A 25926-nucleotide genomic window follows, 5' to 3' on the forward strand; every position below is an offset into this window, starting at 1 on the left:
ACACTTTGTAGCTCTTAAAAGACAAAGGTCTCCCAAGCCCCAAGCCAATCTTCATAGCAACAGAGAGAGAGAGAGAGAGAAAGAAAGAAAGAGAGAAAGAAAGATAGAGTGTGTACAGATGTGTAAATATTGGTCGTGGATAGAAATTATACACGTTATACATAACCTTTTGTTGCCCTGGAATTGTTCAGGTGTATATTGTTAAAGTCTTTCCAGAATCTTTTCTGAATCAAAATTATGGAGGCAGTTATTTTTGACGTCTTATTTTAATATAAGACTAATGTATTGTTCACTCCCGTATGAAATTGTTACCAATGCTATTTATATACGCTAGAATATTCGTTTTTAAATCCTTTCACAGAATTCGTGGAAAAATGAGTTAGCTGTCCACTGTAATGCTTCAAACATTTTGCAAACTCTAATGATTTCTTGTATATACTTGTGGAAAGTGTCTTTCTACAAAGTTCCCTAAACCAGAATTTTTAGGACCATCTTAAAGACGCCATTTTGTGGTGAGCTGTTAACACACCACCTCTGTGGAAAAATCCTGTACAGACCTCATCATGACCCGATCAATTATGGTTGTATAGAGATAAGAAGGTCTATTGTTAACCGCCTGGTGCGCTCAATGGATGTAGCCGTTCAACATTGTACTGTGGAATATTGGAATATGAACAAACCAATATAAGCATACTTTCAGGCCTGCTACAGTTTCAATAAGTTATTGCACGGGTGTTTTCTGTTGATTCATGTTTGCAGCAAATCAAATTAAGCTGTCATTCAGACTGTGAAGCCGTACCGAATGCTTTGCTGCAGTATATTGTTGTTGGGAAACTCCTAAAGGTTTGACCGGTGGCTTATCTTTCTTTTGTAAAGTATTACATTTACACTGCACAGAACAATCAGGGATGGATACATGTCCAGACTCACGTGTCGCGACAAGATAAAAAAATATACGGAACGGTTTAGCGAAACGCAGTCAGCACGGATGCGACCGCGCAGTAATTCTCCTAGAACTATCAAGAATGAAATTAATCTTCATGATAAATAAAGGTTTGCACGGAACAATACAAGCCCTCAACAAGTCATGGAGCATAATAGAGAATGACAATGGTAAGATTTCACTTTATTTCGTTGTTTTTTTATAAATGGACCACTTCCATTCTATCAGGTAATGCAGTTGCTAAATTGCAGTCCTGTAACCTAAACCCGCGTAGAGTAAGACCTCGTATGTTTGCCACATTCACATTTCATGTAACTAAATTTGCCGGGAGTATGGGTACAAGCCGCCCTGAAATTGGACACTCATGTCAATTATATCATCAATTCTAAGACAGCTAAAAAAGTACACCTCCCTCGGACAGACCTCCTAGCCGTGTACACATGCTACGTATGGCCACATCTCGAGTACGCTGCACCAGTCTGGAGCCCAGGTCTCACCAGTACCCAGGCAAAACAACTTGAGAACATCCAGCGCCGAGCGTGCCGCACAATTCTGGGTAAACATTACACCTCTTACTCAGAAGCCTGTACCCAACTCAACCTCCCCACATTGGTGTCCAGACGCGAACAGCTATCATTACGAATTGGGCCAATTCAGAAGCTTTAAGCGTATAATGCAAATGAGCGGTCTGGATGTAGACGGGCGGAGTTTATTGACTCTCGACCAGGTGTCAATTACCATGCTAATTCCCACAGCACACGGCCCTGAGCCGGCCCTGAGCTAGTCCTTACCCGTTATGTTCAATATGTCAGCTAATTGTGGTCACAGTCCAGTCTCCCTATAAGTCGATCGCGAGTTCAAACTATGAAAGCCTTTCCCCAACAGGGCTCACTGAAGCCAGCCTTGACCTAGTCCTACCGTTATGTTCAACATGTCAGCTAATTGTGGATAAGTCGAGTTCAGACTATGAAAGCCTTTACCCAACAGGGCTCACTGAAGCCAGCCCTGACCTAGCCCTACCGTTATGTTCAACATGTCAGCTAATTGTGGTCTCCAGTCTCCCTAAAAATCGAGTTCAGACTATGAAAGTCTGCACTGTACACGGTGTATCCCTAATCATCCAATGTCCCAGCCTAATTGGGGATAGTTGACCTCTTTTCGAATTCATCTATAAGACTAGCTTCTTTAAAAGGAGATGGTTGTTGTTCTGGTAAGTATTTCCAGGCGAAGATTCTGATTCATAGAAATAAATGTGATACGGCAGAAAATCTTTCACCAATGACAAAACTTGTTCTTTGCTTCTGAGTTTCATAAATTTTCAGTTAGGATCTGTCGTCCTAACCTCTACCAGCAGGCTCCGCGGATCGCTCGAAAAATAGTAGAAATCGGCCAAATAGAGTGAATAGTATGCCAAGGGTACTCCGCTATACAGGGAAGCTCAATAGGTCGTCCAGGAAGCGGGCAGAAAATGATATTAAGGCCAGTTTCCTTGATTCTTAAAACATTTCAAACACACATTCACAGAAATGCATACACATATAAAATATCTGTCATTGACACTAAATACCTTTCAGAAAGTAAAACACACTACTGCTTAGGTTTCTGTAAGTAGAATCATGTAGCACGAACTGGGGACGTTCAGAAATGCATGATAATTTTGTACGTGCATAAACAGTTCGTCTATACCTAGCCTGATTGGATCGCGCTTTAGGGGCCAATAGCGCCCGCCATAGAAGCCGCAAACAGCGGAAGTTTGCGCGTGTTATACAGACTACTCCATAGCTGGTGACGCAACGTTGTCAATTATCGTCCATTTCAGTAAGAACGTCATCTTAAAACCGCGCGAACAGAGCCAAATGTTTAATCCAAGGACAGAAATATCAGCTCTTCCAAAAAGAAAAATGTATTGTCTGTAAGTTTTTTTCCGCTTGTTTAACGCATGTATTTATACTGAGGTCTATGGTGAAGATTTGTGCAAGGGTTACCCATTATCATTCGTTCGATTCAGTCTTCCACCTTCTAGCGCTATACTTGAAGAACATAGATCAGAAAAGGATACACATTAACTAACTGCCCGAAATGATAGTAAAATAACTGTGAATGTCCCGCCGCTTACTTGACGCGATTGAAGAAAATAATGTTGTGCTGTCAGTTTCCACTGCGCTGGGCGGCACGTCAAATTCACGTAATAAACGCATGGCAATATTTTTGACAGGTGAAAATGTAGCGTAGGTGAGGGGAATGCTAGGTTGTATCAAACCTAGCTTCCTGAAACTAGGAAGAGTTTCAAATCTTTAATCGCCATAGATAGTTTGAATATCAAAGGTTTGATGCCAGCTACTAATAAAGATACTAGCCATCGTCTAAGTTAGACTTAGAAAAATACGATGAAGTGCGCTACATCGTGCATGACGCTTCCATGTAACCTGCTGTTACTTGCTCAGGAGGTTTTTCTGATCTATGACTGGACGTAGACCTTTTCCATTGTTTTGTATAAAGGAGAGTCATGATTAAGGATCATACGTAAGCCATTCTTTATTGCTCATGAGAACCGGCTTTGGCATTATAGACCTTGACATGTTGGAATGACCCAAAATTGCAAAGTGGACAATAATAAGTAGCGAACGAAAACTGGTAACGTTACGTTACGTTAAAGCATACGTGCGTTTGTAACATTTTGCTTTAAAAATAGAGCCATAATCCATTTCTATAAGATGACGCATTCACCGTGAATCACTGCAGTACTTATCAACATTACTAGGCCACGCTTTCGATCCACGCGGATGGAGCGTGTTTTTTTTAAAGTGCAGTGCAGTTCTAGGAAGGATAACAAAGCGACTTCCGATTAGAATTGACCAGTTTTTCACACAAGCAAGCGACCTGTCCTTCATGCTGAACTCTATATAGATCAACACACATGTACACCGTTATACACAAACATACATGACCTTGGTACTGAACACCACACCTGCCAGACACACATAAAGTTAGCAAAATGTTTTTATCCTAGTACCTAACGTCTGGTCACACATCTGTTAAATATTGATATAATAGGCAGTTCGTCTATTGTCAGTATCATATTATCAGTATTGTCAGTATAGTTAACATGTATATGACTATTACTAAACTATCTTTCGGCCACAGCATATGCATAATCCTTTTCAATAGCTTGACGCTTGATCGTAAACTATTGTAGTTCTACTAAGCATTGATAGCCTTTGATCCATGAAGATGAAGCGTCTTTAAAAGTAGAAAATATCCGTTTCGGTATGGATTACCAGGTGAAGTTTCTGATCTATGACCATAAAGATTTTTCACTATTGACGAATTTGGAGATTACTTCAAAATGATTATTAGTCATCAAGCACACTATAAAACGGATCCAATTAGACCAGTTTTATGCTGGCAAGTAAGCGGTATGTCCATGATTAGCAGTTCAGCTACTGTTGCATAGAATGCAATGGCGGCTCACCTTAGTCCTAAACACCAAACACTGGCGTGATGAGAAGATGATGATCATCATCATGAAATGCCTGCGTTTATATTATAGTGCTTTCAATGGCACTGCACCTGACCACGAACAGAATATGAATAAATGATTTTCTATTCTGTCTTGCAAAACAATTGCCTAGAACACAGGGGCTTATATGACACAATGTACGTTTTAGACTACCTGAGTTTGATGTACCAATTTTGAGCGCTCTGCTGTGCATGTTTGTTCGAAGGGCGTTTGACCGATTCTGTCATAGAATGGACAGTAGAAAAGGAAAAATGTCTCTTCTACGACTATTTGTAATTCACATACCAAACAAATTGTACTTCTTCCCTGGACAGGTCAGGTTTTAATGTTTCGGAAACCACATCCAAAGAGAGGTATCTGATTTAAAGAGTTTACCCCCCCCCCTCCGGCTTATTTTAATTGCGCACCCCCCCCCCCATCTCCAGCTATGACCAGTTTATTGCATTGCCCTGTCTCTAATCACAGAACACATATCCTTATTTATGAAGCCCCTTGCCTTTGCTGTATACTCAAAAAATGACGCATACACATGTCTTCTATAATTGTGAGTAGCTTTGGTGGTACATTGTATACAAAGATTTTGGCACACAACCACATGGCGTCCAAGGACTCAAACATCATTCTCTTTTCTACCTAACTATCTGAAAGATGTTAGTTCAGGCTTGTTCATATGTCCCTTTATATTGACATTAGTCAACATCATCAGTGGGCGGCTAATTGTGCACCAGAACTCGGGTCGCCTCCACCATAGCCTGGATGCCAAACTGATCTTAGGGCTTACAAAGACCAGCTGTTCGGCTTTAGGGCTAGCATGCCCCCGAGAAAATGTTACAACAGCCACCACACTGCTCTGGCAGCATGCTGGCCCTACAGACACTAACCTATGACACCCTAGCTGTACGGGTCAGCCACAAGTATATGCTTCACGTTGCTGTGGGTCCTGTCATTTGTCAACGATGTTTACAGAAGAACGATAAGCCATGGGGTCTGCAGTCGATCAGACTTGACAACAGACGACAACGTTTCTCCTTCCTTTAGGGCAAGCTACATGTATGTTGGTCATCGCACAGGTCACTCTCAAGATGTCCAACTCGGGGACCAGCGCTGCTAGCACGGCCATCTTCATTGCGCTTTTCTGTATCTTTTCCGCGTATGGAGGTAAGTTTAATTTGGCTTGCCTGGTCAGAACAAGTGTTGTCGTGTGTTCCGGCTAGGAGTAGGACCTTTCCAGAAGTATGTAAACTTAACGGATCACAAAACTTGGGTGGGACTTGTTCTGTTATTTGTTTTGCAGATGCCATTTCGCAGATGATCAACTGGTAGAGCAGAGTAGAATAATACAGCTTTTCTCATAACTACTGGCTCGTAGAACGATTTCATTGGCACCAACCCCGTAAAGATTCCCCGGCTTATGTTGATGAAATATAGGCGGGCGGGAAACACTTCCGGCACCGTGGTGATACCGAGTCCTGAGCTCGCGATAGAACAGATATCAGTCTTTGCCTTGTCCAATGCAAGTAGTTGTGTTCAATGTTTACATTAGCAAAAAAGAGGCATTAACATAAACCGTCTGTACATTGTTTTGCACCTCGAGAGAAATTGGTAGAGACAGGAAAATCTAGCCCTCATCTTTAACATACTAATAACTTTATTGCACAACAATTGTACTAGGTACAAAGTATGGCATTCACTGGTACATAGATAACATTCTATTAGGCTAACCAATCTATCTAATACAATATTATGTGGTAGTCTATCTTATACAATATGGCGAAGTAGTCTATCTTATACAATATGGTGTAGTAGTATGGGATGACAATGGGATTACAAGCATTGGAGGAGTTTCTTACGTCTAGACATTCTTTGATATATTTCCCAATGTATACCATGCATGGCTTGCCAAATGTCATTATGTACTTAAATTTGCTATCCAAGTCCATTGAGATAAATTCCGGTAAATCCGACGATAGCATTGAGTATAGTGATCGAATTACGTATTTCGAAATATTTGGGACATACAATCAAAAAGTGATATTCGTATTCAACTACCTCTGGACAAAATGGGAACATATTACCCACTGTGCATTTCGCTGCACACTCGTTCTTAGAATCGCGTACCCCCTGCTTTGTTTAGTCTTGCTTTGTTCAGTCTTGCTTTTATTTGTTCTGTTTTTATTTACGTAAGCAGAGATTGCAATAACACAACAGAGCAAAGTCTCCAACAGAACCAGGTTAGAATTCTGTACATGCAAAAACTTAGGATTTCATTTTAAGGTCAGGTGCATGTATTTATGTGAAAGTACTGAGGTCATAACCTACCCACCCCTTTTGTTTTCCGATTTCGGGCACTTCTATCAAATGTTTGGGGTGTTTTCATTAAGACTCATCTTTGTTTATTTGTGTGTGATAATCGGATGACCTGGGAACTATCATCGGTACTTTTCCCGCGCTTCCCGAAATTCTCATTGCTGCGGAAGTTTTGTGCTCATTGTGACTCATCCGGAAAATCTTAACTTGTGTCAGTCACAACAATTTATCAAAACCATAGATATGTTGTGTAAACTGCAACTTTAACTATTTTAACTATTTATTCTGCCTTTTCTAAGAATTTGCAGTGGTTTCCACAACATCGGGTGGTGTTCAAGGTTCTGATTTTGATACATTTCCGTCCATCGGAAGTCCTGCCTTCGACCGGATCTACATATTCAAAGGCATTCCGTACGCTGCTCCTCCTACAGGGGACCTCAGGTTTGTGTTAGATCTTACAGAATATCCTCGTTGTGTTCATAAAATATCCCTTTTCTATCAGGGTAGCTTAATCTTTAACAGTCTGAAGTCGCCGTCTGGCACCCAATTTCCTATTGACACAGAGTCAGGCAGCAGTGAGAAAGTTTACGAAAACAAAGTAAAAAGCCTAAATAGACTCTAATTACGTTGATGAGGGTTACGTTACGTTAGATCACGGTAAGTACATTTAATGGGTGGCCTTAACGTGCACATTGGTTTTTGCCTTATTTCGGGAAAAAAAACAAGTGTTTAGTTCCAACTTGTTAAGTGATACTAGGCAACCAAGCTAGTGTCACTTTGTGAGCTTCTTTGAAACAGGTATTATATATTTATATTACTGTGATACAGGTATGATATACTTATATTACTGTGATACAGGTATGATATACTTATATTACTGTGATACAGGTATGATGTACTTATATTACTGTGATACAGGTATGATATACTTATATTACTGTGATACAGGTATGATATACTTATATTACTGTGATACAGGTATGATATACTTATATTACTGTGATACAGGTATGATATACTTATATTACTGTGATACAGGTATGATGTACTTATATTACTGTGATACAGGTATGATATACTTATATTACTGTGATACAGGTATGATGTACTTATATTACTGTGATACAGGTATGATATACTTATATTACTGTGATACAGGTATGATATACTTATATTACTGTGATACAGGTATGATATACTTATATTACTGTGATACAGGTATGATGTACTTATATTACTGTGATACAGGTATGATATACTTATATTACTGTGATACAGGTATGATATACTTATATTACTGTGATACAGGTATGATATACTTATATTACTGTGATACAGGTATGATGTACTTATATTACTGTGATACAGGTATGATATACTTATATTACTGTGATACAGGTATGATATACTTATATTACTGTGATACAGGTATGATGTACTTATATTACTGTGATACAGGTATGATGTACTTATATTACTGTGATACAGGTATGATATACTTATATTACTGTGATACAGGTATGATATACTTATGTTACTGTTGTACAGGTATGATGTACTTATATTACTGTGATACAGGTATGATATACTTATATTACTGTGATACAGGTATGATATACTTATATTACTGTGATACAGGTATGATATACTTATATTACTGTGATACAGGTATGATGTACTTATATTACTGTGATACAGGTATGATGTACTTATATTACTGTGATACAGGTATGATATACTTATATTACTGTGATACAGGTATGATATACTTATATTACTGTGATACAGGTATGATATACTTATATTACTGTGATACAGGTATGATATACTTATATTACTGTGATACAGGTATGATGTACTTATATTACTGTTGTACAGGTATGATGTACTTATATTACTGTGATACAGGTATGATATACTTATATTACTGTGATACAGGTATGATATACTTATATTACTGTGATACAGGTATGATGTACTTATATTACTGTGATACAGGTATGATTTACTTATATTACTGTGATACAGGTATGATATACTTATATTACTGTGATACAGGTATGATATACTTATATTACTGTGATACAGGTATGATGTACTTATATTACTGTGATACAGGTATGATATACTTATATTACTGTGATACAGGTATGATGTACTTATATTACTGTTGTACTGGTATGATATACTTATATTACTGTGATACAGGTATGATATACTTATATTACTGTGATACAGGTATGATATACTTATATTACTGTGATACAGGTATGATGTACTTATATTACTGTTGTACAGGTATGATGTACTTATATTACTGTGATACAGGTATGATATACTTATATTACTGTGATACAGGTATGATATACTTATATTACTGTGATACAGGTATGATGTACTTATATTACTGTGATACAGGTATGATTTACTTATATTACTGTGATACAGGTATGATATACTTATATTACTGTGATACAGGTATGATATACTTATATTACTGTGATACAGGTATGATGTACTTATATTACTGTGATACAGGTATGATATACTTATATTACTGTGATACAGGTATGATGTACTTATATTACTGTTGTACTGGTATGATATACTTATATTACTGTGATACAGGTATGATATACTTATATTACTGTGATACAGGTATGATATACTTATATTACTGTGATACAGGTATGATATACTTATATTACTGTGATACAGGTATGATATACTTATATTACTGTGATACAGGTATGATATACTTATATTACTGTGATACAGGTATGATATACTTATATTACTGTGATACAGGTATGATGTACTTATATTACTGTTGTACAGGTATGATATACTTATATTACTGTTGTACAGGTATGATGTACTTATATTACTGTGATACAGGTATGATATACTTATATTACTGTGATACAGGTATGATATACTTACATTACTGTGATACAGGTATGATGTACTTATATTACTGTGATACAGGTATGATATACTTATATTACTGTTGTACAGGTATGATGTACTTATATTACTGTGATACCATGTTTTGTTGTTTCTTTTCTTGTTATGTATAACGTTTATGGTCTCTATTTTGAAAGTTTGGGCATCTTTTTTTACCCATCTTGTTGTTTTGTGGCACTCTGGCGTTAGTGGGCAGAAGATGTCATTCAAAACGTTTACTTGCTGTTGCCTAACTACTTATATACCAAAACAATTTGATTGATTAAATACAACATTGATTTTAACAGGTTTCGCCCCCCACAAGACCCAGCACCGTGGAACGGCATTCGTGATGCAACAGGGTTTGGGGAAAGTTGTGTTCAACGGCACTCTACCTACCCCATGCAGCCAGAGGCGGCGCTTTTGTATGGAGAATTTTTGATCACGAGAATATCTCCACCAGCGAGGACTGCCTGAACCTGAACGTGTACACACATAATGTCTCTGTACTTGCCAACCAGCCTGTAAGTGCGCAAAGTGTTCTTCAAGATAACTGTGTTTGGTTCTTTTATAGTCCATGAAAAATTGTAAATCTTTATTCTGTCAGATTTGTTCGGAAAGTAGCTGGTAAAGTTACCATTTTTCTACCGAAGGTTATGAAATTTATGGTATATTTCTGCAATTCAGATTAGTAAATGAGAAATTATTTACAGGCAATGTATGGAACATGTCCGAATGAGTCATTCCAAAATTGTCCGTAGAGTTTGTAACAGTTTTGTGTCAATTTGCAGTGTGGCAAACCTACCGTAATCAGTAAATTGTGCCTTTCTAAAAATCTTACCTCAAGTGAAAAAAATTGACGAAATTTGGCTAAATATGACTTCTTAAACGTCCTAAGAACCAATCAAAACGTCCCAATTGTTAAACATTTCAAATGTATTTCAACAAAAAATGGCGTGCAGGATCAGCCTTTGTAACACGTAACGTTCCTATTGGGTAGGTTAGTCCTCACTCTCAGTGATTTGGGCTTGTGTCGATCATGACGCTTTGACTTATAGAGAACAGATGCATTTAAAACCTATTCATGGCTCTCGGATCTTGGCACTACCAGGGTCACATTTCCGAACCGGCGACCTGCCGTGCAGTTTGCAGGAACGAGAAATATGATACAAAAAGATAAAGAAACATACAAAGCGTGAAAAGACAACCTTTAAGCATTAAAAATGTATCTTTCTACCGGGACCCGGTTCGACAAAAAGTAACCCTGGATTACGGGGGAACCCTTGAGTGATGGAGATGTAAGCATTTCTCACAATCATTATTTAACCATTAGGTAATGGTGTGGATCCATGGCGGAGGTTTCACGGAGGGTACCGCCAGCTCGTACCCAGGTGAGGTTCTGGCGGCTCGCCACAATGTCGTCCTCGTCACCTTCAACTACCGCCTCGGGGACTTCGCTTTCCTCCCAACTCTGGACAAAGACGCGCCCGGAAACTTTGGTTTTCTCGACCAGGTCAGAAAGATCATATTAATGAAATATCTTTGCACTGAATTTTAGTGATTAATTCTGTTCATAGATATGTTTTCTGATACAGTTGACTCAAGTCTTTATCGAAAGCAACCTTGCGGACATATTCTAAACAAATTTGTTGATGAAATATTCGTTTACCTGTTTGTGGAACATATAAAGGGCGCAGGTTCAATGCACAGCATGCGTTTCTTTCCGGCCGAGATTGGGCATTAAAAAACTCACCAGCTTTATTTAGGTTCGAATGACAAACTCGTGCAAGTGACTTTATAGCAATTCATCATTTGAACCTTGATAACAGTAGAGCTGACAGCCTATAATTCGGTAATTTATTCAGTTAGCTTGTAGGCAGTTTGAATATCAGCGGTGACAACTTTTTTTAAACATGAAGGTACTAATCATATGTATAATCCATTTTTAATCAGGATGTCGATATTGTCTTGCAGATTAAGGCTTTACAATGGGTGCAAGCAAACATCCGAAACTTCGGCGGGAATCCAGAAAAAGTTACCATTTTCGGGGAATCCGCTGGAGGTTATAGCGTGTCGCTACTGGTCATGTCTCCACTGGCGACTGGACTCTTTCACCGAGCGATCTCACAAAGCGGTGTGGCAATTCTGCCTACCGAACAAGCAGGGGATGTGACAGCGACTGAATCAGTTGCCAGTGCAGTCGGATGTGTTACAACACCCTACGATGACATGATGTGCTGCCTTAGAAGGTACAGTCATACATGGTCGGACAACCGCCCGTGCAAGCTGCAACCTGTAGACACTAGTCTAGACCCTCTTCTAGGTAAACAACTGTCCAACCCGACCAGCGCGCACTTTTGGCGGTCCTCAGTGGACATTTCCATGGCTGGTGATAGCCTGGTAACTATCCCAAGCCAACTTAGGGGTGCTTTACTAGCCCTGGCTCTACTAAGCAGTGGCCTTATCATGTCATTCTTCCAAACCATACATGTTCCAATCGTCCGGCCAACCAGCAAATCTTTCTGGAGAAATCACCTGGTCTCAGCAACCACATTTGCTCCGTCTCTTGAGAGTTTGTTGAGACCAGGTTTGTCAGCATTTTCCTATCTTAAATGCGTTGTTTGCTGCTTAGACCTTCATGCGGACACCGTTGTATGCTGGAAAACGCAGGGCACTATGGGTACCTATATGTAACCATTATGATGGTGTTGTCTGTCCATGTTACCCACAGTGCACATCGCCTCCCGTGCAGTGTGGTTTGTTTAATGGTCTATGTGCCAAAGCCATGAATATTTTTGTCAGATTCCGTCATCGTTAGCCATATCGCATGATTAAACCCCACCAGACAAACAGAAAATAAGTGGAAGGGACATGTCAAAATCTGGTACTTGATTGGCAAGGGTCCTTGTAAGTCGAATATGACTGTCAGTGTTCTCATTCATGGGGAAAGTGACGTCATGTGGCTTGGCAATGGTACTTAAAGTGGAGAGTGTCCTTGTTAGGCTAATATATCATTCTGAATCCAAGAACGTAATTGTATTTGCAACTTGACCTTGAACCTGGACTAGGCAACAGTTGCATTATACAGCATCGGTATTCCGACCCTAACCCCCAACCCCTTCCTTCAGATCAATTCCAGCCAGGTGTAGCATGCTTTATTGCGAACAACCACTGGACAAACTTCAACTTGGTTGCTCTTAAGAAACCTTGGGTTGAGATTAAAAATTGCATTTTCAATGTGTTTATGGATACTTGTTTGTCAACTTGCTTTGGGTCAAAAATGGACTTTGATCTTTGTCAATCATCCCATTGAAAACCACACTTAAGCTCTTAGGTAATCTAGCTCCGATGTTGAAAATAATGTTTGTAGTGTTTGTGTGAATAGTTGTTCATCAATTTTCACCATTAGCAACTTAATTCCTCTATTGCGTTGACCCAAAATTTATCTGGAACTTTAGCAATTATCCCGTAGGAACCGATGATAAAGGGATGATCCCATCCTGGATCACATCCCATGGATCTGCATTAAGGGGTACCACTAAATTCCGGGATTTTAAATGGTTCATTTATTTGTTCATCTTTGAATTATTTCTTACAAATCTGTCTGATTTGCTATTCATCATGATGTGGTCTTTTACAAATAACACCCGCTTCTGGTCTTGTGTATGCCTTGATTCGGGAGGTCTAGGAAAGACTGTCGCATTGTGATGGAAGAAAAACAATTACTCACAAACGTTCAAGGTTTCAGAATCCTTGAACGCACTTTTTTCTCCACAGAGAGCCCGCTGAGGACATACTGGCTGTGGACAGACCTGGTTACCCTCTGCCTGTTGTTGACGGCCATTTTCTAGTGGATACACCTAAGGTAGGTTGATTTTTAGGAGTCCACAGGAGTGAGCAGAGCCAGCCACAGTCAGTCTGCCTCTTCACTTAGGAGACTCCCGTGCCCAGTGTACGCAAACCTGGATCTAGCATTATAATGATTTTAATGTTGACAGTAGTGTTAGTTACTGTTTTATTGAATACTTGTCGGTTGTAATACCATGTTAAATCGCTTCAATTCTTCTTACATGCTTTTATGGTATTCAAGGAATTTTCTAAATGTATGTATAACATAGATACATTGTTGCAGGATTTGGTCAGAAAGAAGCAGCTCAATAAGGTGGACTACCTTCTGGGTACGAACAACGACGAATTCGGCTGGATGTTTTCAATCAGGAACCTGTATGCCGATGGAATGAGCGCCGCCGAATTCAAAGCCAGAATGCCGTACGAGATGTTCTTTGTTGGCCTAATATATCCGGTAGGGGCTTTTAGCTGTTTTGTTAGTCCAATGTATATATAAGAATGTCACAGTAGAGATTCGACTTCTTGGCAATTTGGAATCGTCCTAGGACTAGGACATTTCCAGATTCTCTTAGGACAGAAGGTAATTTGTCATAGGACAGACTGGAATTCTACTACTGAAATCGGGATCTGAATATTGTCATTCCTATGTGTCCTAGGACAAGCTGGAATTCTGCCAGGACAATCTTTCAAATCTAGTTAGTCGATTTGGAGGAATTTAGATTGCATCAAAATTTTTGGAAAATAGACTTTAACAGGCAGATCATTTCACAACTAAAATTTCAATCATTTTCAGCATAAGTAAGGCTACATTCACCATTGCTATTCTAGGTGAAGCTTCTATGTGCGGTCACTTTGACATCGATCAACTTTTGAATGGCTTGTGAGGGGGAAATTAACTCTTGAATATCAAGTCACCAACTTACTAGAAACAAGATTGGCTATGAAAAAATACATTGCCATGGCGACATTGCTGCTGTTTTTATTTTTACTATACTGATAGGTGGTGCTGTTCATACGGGATTTCCAACGAAAAGGGCTGATGAGTACCTGTACTGATGGACAAATACAGACACACACACACACACACACACACACAGACAACGACAGCACAACTACATTCTATCATGCATAATCCCACCACCAGAATGAACATCATAGACAACTAAAAAGAACACTCGGTGCTCACTGCTAGGGTTCCCACCACAACAATATCCATTCTACTCTGACAGGACTGCTGTTTACATCACGCCACATTAGCCAAAATCTACAATTATTACAAATTCTAACATCATACTTATCCACTTATCAACACAGCACACGCAATGCAACAGCATCCTTTGAACACTTATGGCTCATGGCCCATAGACATCAGGAACGTTAATAGGCACAATGTTACTTCGTGTTTACGTAGTAGCTTAGGAATTCGTGTCCGTAATGGAATGTCAGGAACTTCCTGCTGACTAACATTCCAAACACTCAAGGACCTATGATCTAAAAATAGCTGCATGACCCACTATCCTTTGCATTCCCGGGGTAACCCCTGTAGACAGCTTCCTGTCCACTAAGATTCCAAACATTCCTGTAGACTAAGAATAGCTGCATGACCCACTTTCTATCCTTTGCATTCTTGTAGACACATCCCCGTACAATTTTTAGCCCGTCGAGACATGCCTGCGCAATTTCTAGAATTCTTGCAAACTGCACACAATACTATACCATTAGGCGTCGCCACCCAGGCGTCGCCAAAATAGTTGAGCATATCGAGGCACTAACTCATAATGATCGTATGCAAATGTGTCTAATTTACATGGTTATTGAATCCCTCCCTCCCAAAACAACATGGAGATTTTGTTCCCTCAAGCAGTATTTTTGTACTGTAGCATCACAGGAGGACATCCCCTTCCTGAAAGTAGTGGGGCAGCTGGTCAGCCGATCGACAGACGGCTGATCCCGTTGGGCAGAACCGCTTACATTTGTGATGGCTATTTTCATTGCATGAAGTAATCTACAAAAACTCTGAATAGAATATTGGAGATCCTTTTTACACAAGGTCTCGGACCGGAGTTTTTTTGCGATTTCGTATGTAGGCCGACACCCTCAGGTCGACGGGCTACAATTCCGCCGAGAAAAGTAGGACGGAAAATGTAATCACATGGTCGAAAAGCGGTTTTCTGCTGTTTTCCGATGTATTTATCGGTTTTGTCCGTTGTCCCTTCATTTTGGGTAGAAACCATAGTAAAATGTAAATTTGGCACCCGAAAATTATCATTTTTTTACACTTTTTTGATCGAGCCTGCTCGGAAAAAACGAGTTTTCCTGGGGTCACGGCATATATGCTGAGAAAGCTTAGTAAATGGTGTCTCTGAAAAATGAAAAAAAATAAAAAAGTCATGTGATAACTTTTTCGCAATCTCCGATGACGCAAATTCGGTGAAAATGCATTAAAAACGATGCTATTTTGGGTCATCAGGCGAGAAAACCGCATCACCGTTGCCGCGGAATAATACAAAAAAGGCTTCGATAGCGAACCAACTGCACCGCGCCCAAAAATACTACAACTCACGGGCTTTTCAGAAGATTCAAAATATTCATGCACAGCTAAAACCATCACCAAGCAATCTCGGGCAGAAATCAGGGTGACGACCACGCACTTCCGGCAGATTACCGGGTCATGACCCAACCCCCGGTCACAATTGAACTCCGACCCGGAACCACAACCAGTAAATCTCCAATATCCTTTGTTCTACCAACCTGCAGCTGATGAAGTTATTTTCGGAGGTACGAGATATTCTATTTCTTGTTATTTCTATTGTATATTTCCAACCTTGTCCAGGAGGGGAACACGAGTGTACTCATCCCGGCAGTGTTGCACGAATACCTGGACTCAGTTGACACAGATGACCCGTTCGCCGTCCGAGACCAGTACTTCCAGTTAAAGAGTGATTGGAGTTTTGTAGCACGAGCCGTTTTGATGGCAGAAGCTCAATCAGGTACGTACAACTAACATCCTGCTTTAGATAACCTTCCTTAAGTTTAGTCTGAATAATATTTTATAAAAATTAAAATTAAGATGGCCCATAGCTTTTGGCGCCTATCCTTTGTGAGGCCACGTGGACTGCCATGACGTAGATGAAAAGGACTCCAGTCAATACTAAAGAATTAAACAAAGACGTATGAAAATAAAGTGTAGGTATTAGAATGAGATGAGATACAATTAAGCACAATTACATATTAAATGCAACAAAACAGATTATTTTGTTACGACTAATAATTTACCTGTTTTTATTGTAAGTTTTTAAACTTAGTTTTTAAACTTAGTGAGTCAATTTTTTTAAGATGATGCTTGAAAAGCTTTCGGAACGGCTGAATAGCAAAGTTCTTTATTCATATTGAATGACATTTAACAGCCGACATTTGGTTGACGGCTTGTCACCTTCCTCTTGCAATATTGACCGATTCCACTTCACACTGGACCTGGTACAGTTTCTTTTCTTTATTGTTGTTGTTTTGGAAATATTTGTGTATATGTTACAATACGTTAGGACCGCACTCATAACATGTACACATGTACAGCAACAACGACATCTTGCTGCATGGTGGAGTAGACCTTAGGAAGGTAACAGGCAGTCACCGACTGTGGGAACTTCTTGGCTGTAAAAACGTAAATGAATATTTTTTTTTATTCTTTCGGGACTCGTTCTTACAGCTCTGCCTGTTAGAGTGTATCAGTACGAGTTCCAGCATCGGTCCTCCATTTTCCCCTTCAAGCCGGACTTCGTTAAAGCCGAGCACCTGGACGAGTTGTTCTACGTCTTCGGGATCCCGCTGTTACGAGAGGATGAGGCGTGGAAGCTTCCGTTTACCGACCAGGAGAGAGACCTTAGTCTGGACATAATGGCCTATTGGGTCAACTTTGCCAACAACGGGTGTGTGCGACTCATAACAACGCTTTAGAGTTGAACAAATTCTTAACCAAATTCTTAACCATGAGACAGGTAGTTAAGTCATATAAAATGTGAAAAATAAGTAATTCTGTTTGCGTCCGGTATCTTATAAGAAATCTTTCAGTTTGATTATCTGTTTAACTGATCAGTGGCATTGTTGTCATACCGTAAGGACTTAATTCTATAGAATCTATCAATATCGGCCAGGACAATATAGCTTTTCCTTGTTCATTTAATGATACAGAGTCTTGTGTATACGTAGATCAGATCGGTAGCGTAATGTTTCCTCCAACAGTCTTATGCTAATGACGCAACAGTACATGTATCTTTGTTGTGTATCTCGTTTACCATATTTCATTACGTCCTGACAATGAAAACACCAGACAGGCTGTCAAAACGTCGGCACTAGTTCAAATTTAGGATTTTGAATATTCTGATTGTTGTTTTATTTTATATTGCATTGGCTTTAACGCGTGTGCGTATGAAGTATTAAGAACATCAAATGCTGCAGCTACAATAGTTTTCTATATCAACCACAGAGATCCAAACGACTATTCTGGGGCAGCCCGCTTCCGCGACTCTACGGACTGGCCACGGTACACGCCTTCATCTAAAGCATACCTGAAGCTGGACCTGGCATCATCCGCTGACGTAGACCTGAGGGGAAACCGGATGGAGTTTTGGAATGAGGTCGTACCAAAGCTCATGGGAGGGGACGCAACTACAAGTGGAGCTGTTCGCCTCGCATGGACCGTCTGGAGTTTTGCTAGTCTCTCGGCTTTCTTTTTATGCAACATCTAAAAAAAGGATAGTCAAAGGAAAGAGGGCAACAGCAAGAAAGTAAATCGAAATAAAAATAAGGCAACTTGAAGAAAATAAGTGGCTTAAAGGTACTTTTTGTATTGTTTTCAATCGTAGTTGATACAAGTCCAAGAGGGCAAGTTCGCAGAATGATAAAGATAAGTGAATTAGATGTGATTTTGCTACATAATCTTTTCATCATTAAAATGAAATATACTAGTTACGAACAGAATATTGTACTAAACTTGGCACAAAAAGTTTGGAAACTTTCCTTTGGTTGATCATATTTCCGTTGTTTCTTGATCATTTTCAATGCATCATATATTGTTGGAAAGCTTGTGTAATTTCCTTACCCTGATACCCAACTCATTATGATTACAATCTCATGGAGCGAGCACCAGGCCTGTTAACGCGAGTAGGTTGTAGAAAAAAAGTGCCCAAATTTCCATGATAGTGTCAAACACTCAACGCAGCTCCAAACCCATTTGTGGTGGCGTCGTCCGCATGCATCGTGAATGGAACGGTGTGTGGAGGAATGTTATGTTCACAGCTACAGATGACAGTCGATTTATTTCGACTGTTGGATTGGTAAATGAAATTATGGGGGCGGCGAGGAGAACCCTATATAGCTATGCTGACTGTTGCACGGATAGACTGACAGTGTTTCTTGGAGTCAACGTCATAGTATGGGGCAGTACAACTGCCAGAGGAAAAACCAGGCTAATCATCATAAGCAACCTCGATGTGCCGAGATATATGGACACCATTCTCCATCCAGTCACATTTCTTAGATCCTTACCTCTGCAATATGAGACTGAGTGCCATTCTGCAAGATGACAAGTGTATGTCCATACAGAATGAGAGCCATTTCAGACCACCTCCAGGATGCATGAATACAGAGGATAGAATGGCCTTCCGGTACCCCAGATCTCCACACGATTGAACACATCTCAGACTCGGTGATCACTGATCACCTTGGGCGAGCTGTGCATGCAATTATGATCAACAGAACAACACTGGTCGTCCTTCGACGACTCCTTGTGGAAGATTAGCCAGGGGCCGCGTAACAAAACTGGTGACAAGCATGAGGAGCATGCGCCGGGCTGTGGTGACAGCGAATGGCGTGTGTACTCAGTATCAAGCCACCTTCATCATAACTGAGGCTCCTTTACGCAATTTTTTGCTTGGATGAAGACTAACCTTGGCTTTCATATTAATGTGTTTTGTTGATTCAAGTTTCATATTACCCTCGTACACAAGCTACGAATTGAGCATTTGATTTTAGTAGGGTAATCTGGGCACTGAGTAAAAACCAAGTTTTAACTAAATTACGACATCTATTTTCAAAAAGTTGTCCAATCCATTTTCTTGACAACAATGTCGTGTAACTAGCAATCGTTAAAACAATGATAGCATACCCCTGTTAGTGGATATTGGTGTTTTGATATTACGTAATAGACAGTGCAATGTTTACTCGGGTCCGATTGAACCCATCGAACCACACACAAACTTCAGAGTTCAACGTATACAACAATGGGCTGATATCCGTATATCAGTTTGTCGTTGTAAGAAAAGTACACCAAAACCTCATGTCATGGATTGAGATATTTTTCCTGCTGATACGGCACATATGACTAGAGTTTCACAACCTCATACCTTGGCCAATAATAGGATGTTTATCATTGATTATGCAAAAAATGTCCTCATTTGCATAAACTACATCAATTCATCATCTTCTCCACACAAATAACAGAAGTTGCCCAAGGTATGAGAAGTTATCTTAGCAAAGAAGACTATTGTAGCATTTCGCTACAAACGTTACTGAAAATACTTTGTTGGTGAAGGTAAAAATTAGGCTCAATCATCCCTTTCCTACTAATCCTCACGTCGCCTGTGGGTTTTTTTCAAAACCACCATTGTTACTACTGCAGTCTAGCAAGACATGTGAGCTGTTACCTTTCAGGTCTGCTTCACCACTACCAGTAAGCCCCCATGGGTATGAGCCATGCCACTATGGGAATATCTCCTTCACTATACCAGATTTTCCAACCAACACCGCCAACACGTCCCAGCTAGTATAGAGACTGATGATGAAATATAACACATTTCAAAACTTTTCTCGTTAATTATGCAAAGTACATCGCCCAAAATCTAATCATGTTGAGGTTTCCCACATACATACCAACACACCAAATACGACAACAATCCATCCAGGCGTTCTCGACTTAACGTGGTCACTAACAGATACACAGACACGCATTAAAATATAACCTTCTTGACGAAGGTAACAAGGCTGGAAGTGAACATTTTAGCCTGGCACGCTCGCATGTCTCAATAGGGAGGGGAAGCTGTCAGGGACGCTAATGAGACAGCCCCATCTGTGTTTTTCCACCTGTCCGTGATATCAAGTAGAAATACGTCTTCTTCACATTTTGGGGTAAAAACGGGATATGGGCTTGAGATAAAACACAAACAAATGAGATATCAAACATCAAAACGATGTACATACTTTTGAACCCACGTCTAAGCTACTACGGATCCTCAAAACTATAGGTTTCTTATATGATCATCTAAACCCTCCTGAAAGTGCAACACTGCCTCCTGCCACCTTGCCTTATGGTTTTATCACGCTATCGTCGAATTTATAGCCAGGGAGAACTAAATCGGAGGTAAAAATACATGTCTGTTCTTTCCAAGGAAAGGAATCCTCAGGTCATATGTGGGTCAAATGTCACCTGATTAGCCTGTGCTTTAACTTTAGGTGAAAAACACAACAATGTTGTAAGTATCAAATAGACATTCTTGAACAAGTAGACCTACCATCACGACTACCACAGAATTTTGGAGGGAAATGTGTGTTGTATCTAAGAAACAGACTTATATATATATATATATATATATATATATATATATGTATAGATTAATTCCACATGACAGGAAGATGGAAGCCAGGCCTTCTGGAAGATGACCCCAGGGTCACCAGCCTGAGCTCCCTCAGCTGCCAGGTACAGAGACTGATGATGCAATATAACACATTTCAAAACTTTTTTCGTTGATTATGCAAATTAGTTCGCCCCAAATCTAATCATCTTGAGGTTTCCCACCAACACACCAAATATGACAACAATCCATCCAGGCGTTCTCGACTTATCGTGTTCACTAACAGACACACAGACGCACATTAAAATATAACCTTCTTGACGAAGGTAAATATACACCAAAGGGACCCCATACTGTCGGATTAGGGTTGATCATAGTTTGATTCTCCAAGCAGGTATTGAGGTAGAACGCTGCGACGTATTCTGGCTATTAGCAATCAGGTTACCGTCTTGCTTGAACAAGGGTTTAAAGACATGAATTGTTCAAATCAACCTGACAGATTTTTATCTGTTCTCAAATCAATGAAATACTCAAGTACTTCCCATTGGTTGATGTCTTGAGGCAACCCTGGATTTTTTGTCTCTCATTGGTCAGTTCAAAGATCACAGTTAGAACAAGTTGTTGAAAGAGGGCATCAGTTGAAGTCATGACAAATATTTGGCACGTACGTTTTGCATGAGCTGGCTTTGTATGCTAGTACATCAATCATTTTTCCCCATTTTTTTGGGTTGAAATTGTGGACACAATGTAGTACAGAAATGATAGGTACTTATTCCAACAGTTCGGTATTTCCCAAATGTTACATGGATACACAACTTGTCCAAAAACTGTCATCTGTTTAAAGTTCACTTACTTGGCAAAAAATTTATTTCCCAATTTATTTGTTGCCATTACTGTACTATTCAAAACAGTCTTTTTTCCACAATGTTACATGAAAATGTAACCTTTGTCACAGATCGATAGTGCCCTCACGGCAAACCCACTCCAGTTAAACGGACCACACAGTATTCTACACTGCAGCTGGGGTAGGGAAGGGTTGGGCAGGGTCAACTCCACAGACCGTAGACACTTGGCCCTCCCAGACTACTCATACCTCTACCCACTGCACCATCAGGCGGAGATGTGCGTGGCATCCAGTGAGCGATGGCTGTCCCGCGCCCGATCTGCCAATCGGGATGTCGGGCCCCATCCTCACCGGACGCCACATTCATGTCCGCCTGTCAGCAGTGGGCCGGGGAGAGGCGGGGCTAGTCTGCAGGGACTCGTGTCTGCTGTCTGTGTGGGGAGATCTTGTACCGACCCAGAGACTCCCTGGCTAAAGTGGAGATGTACTGTGTGGCCTTCTCTAACTGGAGTGGGTTTGCCTCATGTGCGCCATTTGTGTCAGACGAAACATTTTCATGTAACATTTTTTCTTTACTAAAATTCTTGTCAAACCCACCATGATTCTATTAATTCATATAACATTACATGTTATAAAAAGAGTTAAGATTGTAATTTCAGAAGAAGACATTTGATGACCCTGTTACAGTAGTTGGTGGTATACAATCTGTTTAGGAAGAAGTGACACATTTTTTCTAAGTCTGACTCAGTAGTATGAAAAAAAAAATCAATTTTCACTGCAGCCCTGGGTACCTTCATATTTATACAAAAGTATTTTCATAAGCCACGTAGCATTTGGCCAGTACACCAGATCGGCCTGACTGACTATAGTTGCAGACCAAACACATAACAATATGCCATGAACAAACCTTTTATTCACTGGAGAAGAGCAGTAGTAGAATATACCACTTATACAATCAGCACTTTGGGTACATGTCTATGTCATTGTGAGTCACATAAGCTAAGCTGTACAGGTGTTTTGTTTTACTGCGTTAGCTAAGCTGTACATGTGTATTACTAGAACTCTGCTGATCTATGTGTAAAACTGAAAGATTCTGTATATAATATGTTGAAAATTTTATATATTTATAATATCTACATTTCACAATTATACATGTACGGAATAAATGTATTTCATGTATTTACACATATTTTGGCTCAGGCGTACTGATCTTATACATAGTGTCAAATGTTGTTTTAGTATAGATAGTATTCAATAACTGCTGCCCCTGTCCCTGAATGAGACGCCAAAAAGACTGGTGCCCCTGTCCCTGGTGCTGAATGACACACCAACAAGACCGATGCCCCTGTCCCTGGTGCTGAATGACACACCAACAAGACTACCGCCTCTGTCCCTGAATGACACACCATCAAGACTAGCGCCCCTGTCCCTGGTGCCGAATGACACACCAACAAGACCGATGCCCCTGTCCCTGGTGCTGAATGACACACCAACAAGACTGCCGCCCCTGTCCCTGAATGACACACCATCAAGACTAGTGCCCCTGTCCCTGGTGCTGAATGACACACCAACAAGACTGCTGTCTCTGGTGCTGCATGACACAGATTATGATCATTTACCCCCAACATCTGCTTGGAGATTGTGATTACACCACTACTTCTTGGGAACAGCGATGACAGCCACACACTTCCTTATCGAGTCTTCAGATGACATAGTGGACAACATGAACCTATAAGCAAAATCATTTAATCAGGATGGTAGAAATTGGTCTGGTGCTTTTGTATATTTAATGAAATTCTATAGGAATTTTCAACACTTATTGGCTTGGATTTTTAAGGTAAGTTGGTCAGGACAGTTTCCTTCTTAACATTTCTTGATCAAAATTTGATCTTTATGATTAACGACCTTGTCTGTGGACTACTTTTTCTTATATCTATGATTTTGCATATACAGTTCAAGATATTGAGAAAAGTCATGGAGAGAAAACAAGCCTATTTTTCTTCAAATCTATTTTTCATTGGTTGCCAAAAAGAACTATTGGTACAGTATATGAAAATAGGAAAAAAATTGTCAACTTCTATCTTTCAATGAAACAGTTTCACTTTTCTCTTGTACATCAGCTAGACTGAATTTCGATCCTTGCATCATTAGAGGAAGTGGGTTGGTGGAAATCTCTATTGAACAGCAGCAGTAGTAGTATGTAATAGCTAAACCCACCTGGCCACATCTGCAAGACACATGCCCCGCACACATGTGGACCTTCCTCTGTACGGAACTCCATTTCTGAGAAGTCAGGAGGATTTAGTCACGCTACTAAAAGATTGATTTACTGCACTCTACTACAATTCTAAAATAGTGATTTTCTTATACATAACTTTCAATAGATAGCTTTAAAGATCTAGAATAAGATGTACACCGGTTACTCCGGAAAAAAAATTGTGTTTGGAGTTACCCAGCCAACCCTATCAAAAACCTGCCAACCCTAAAAGTGATACATCAAAGTTACCGGTTCTGTCAATCCTTCAACAATCCTTCAAAAAGTAAATCTCAATATATCAACAAATAAACGTGACAGGTAACAAAACATTGAAATCATATGAGGAGCTTTACCGGGTATGCAATACAAACAAACAAACATCTCCTACCGGTGACTGGTCCCATTTTTAATCCTGGTGGCCGGACTGCAGTGAAGTCGATGTCTTCACGCCCCTGCAGGTACTGCTCTATCTGAGACATGTAATACAGGATCCGTCCCAGAAACAACGGTATGACCATCCAGCGAAACAGGAAAGGTGGCGGATTAGACGGGTCGCCAGGTGAACAAATCGAAAGGATTACTAGTACCTCTGAGAGTCATCTTGAGTTTCAATCTCTTACAGTACTAGCATTATTCACATTACACAGATGAGAGTCGTGTTGCCTCGACGATTGGATGCAAATTTGGCCGTGTATGAAGACTTAATTTCAGTGATTTGAAGAAAAATGTTTCACTCTGTTACTGTACTAATATTTTTCACATTACACAGATGCACATTCATGTCAAGCATTGTCAACTCTCAAATTCACAATTCCACCAGGTTCCCCAAGACGGCAACATTAAAAAAAGCCGGTGTAATCAAGGCTTTGTCAAGAAAGTCTTGAGCACCTGGATATCTGAAGTGTGCATACCTCAGGTATGCTGATTCATATTCACCAATCTTGTTTCCTATGGCGGGCTTAGTCATCTTAATTCATCAATCTTCTCAATGTAACGTTAGTAGTCTAAGGGTCCCCAGAAGAATTATTACTATATCAGAGATGCGGTTACATTCTGTCGTGCCTTTTTGTTTTTTCTCTCGCTCTTTGCGTATAAGGTATTACATTATCAACTGCAATAGATTAAAATCAAACGATTATTGGAAAATGGAAAGATTTACCTGTTGTGAACCAGGAGGTCACACACACAAGGCGCTTGACTTTGTTCTTCCTCATGGCGGCGATGATGACCTTCATGGAGTCTGTATAAAGTGTGACCGACCAAGGCCAGGTCCTGCCTGCAGAATGGAGACGGAACTGTGATGTGAGACCCACTTGCAGCAACATTTCTTGAGTTAGAGGCATATACTGCTAGTTATATACTACTTTGTTGTTGGTTTTTTTAGTCTGAAATCGTGCAGTGAAAAAAATGCTTAAAAGCTGAGTTTCTATTCGCTACGCTGTAGCTCACTTTATCACTGTGATGTCATAATTCAGGTTCAGCCTCACTTTGTCAGGGTGCCTTCAAATTTTGTAAACAGAATTTTTTTCGCTACATAGTAAAATATTCATGAACATTTCTTGGTTCCAACCAAGTCTAAGGCCTTGTTCAACGATGAGGAAAATCCGTTGACGTGTATAGGATTGCTTCATCGTC

At 40.0% G+C, this 25926-nt stretch overlaps 2 protein-coding genes and 1 long non-coding RNA gene across 3 annotated transcripts; 2 read left to right on the top strand and 1 right to left on the bottom strand.

The window, feature by feature from the left end:
• The first annotated feature begins 5545 nt into the window (after positions 1–5545).
• On the top strand, positions 5546–11356 carry LOC136446387 (putative inactive carboxylesterase 4). Its single transcript, XM_066444736.1, has 4 exons — positions 5546–5621; positions 10125–10240; positions 11050–11229; positions 11312–11356. Exons 1-4 carry the CDS (start codon positions 5546–5548, stop codon positions 11354–11356), a joined length of 417 nt encoding a protein of 138 aa, XP_066300833.1.
• A 318-nt stretch (positions 11357–11674) lies between these two features.
• On the top strand, positions 11675–18533 carry LOC136446452 (pyrethroid hydrolase Ces2e-like). The gene is made up of 6 exons (XM_066444822.1): positions 11675–11965; positions 13494–13581; positions 13849–14019; positions 16399–16555; positions 17272–17491; positions 18049–18533. The coding sequence occupies exons 1-6, from the start codon at positions 11802–11804 to the stop codon at positions 18308–18310; spliced, it is 1062 nt and encodes a 353-aa protein (XP_066300919.1). The 5' UTR covers positions 11675–11801; the 3' UTR covers positions 18311–18533.
• Positions 18534–22936: 4403 nt separating this feature from the next.
• LOC136446609 (uncharacterized) lies at positions 22937–25566 on the bottom strand. The gene is made up of 4 exons (XR_010757609.1): positions 25451–25566; positions 24680–24761; positions 24252–24317; positions 22937–23763 (listed from the first exon to the last, which is right to left on the bottom strand). It is a non-coding gene; the product is annotated as an uncharacterized lncRNA (long non-coding RNA).
• Between the last annotated feature and the right edge of the window lie 360 nt (positions 25567–25926).

Source organism: Branchiostoma lanceolatum, chromosome 12 (genome assembly GCF_035083965.1).
Source record: "Branchiostoma lanceolatum isolate klBraLanc5 chromosome 12, klBraLanc5.hap2, whole genome shotgun sequence".
In the NCBI taxonomy this organism is placed as follows: Eukaryota; Metazoa; Chordata; class Leptocardii; order Amphioxiformes; family Branchiostomatidae; genus Branchiostoma; species Branchiostoma lanceolatum.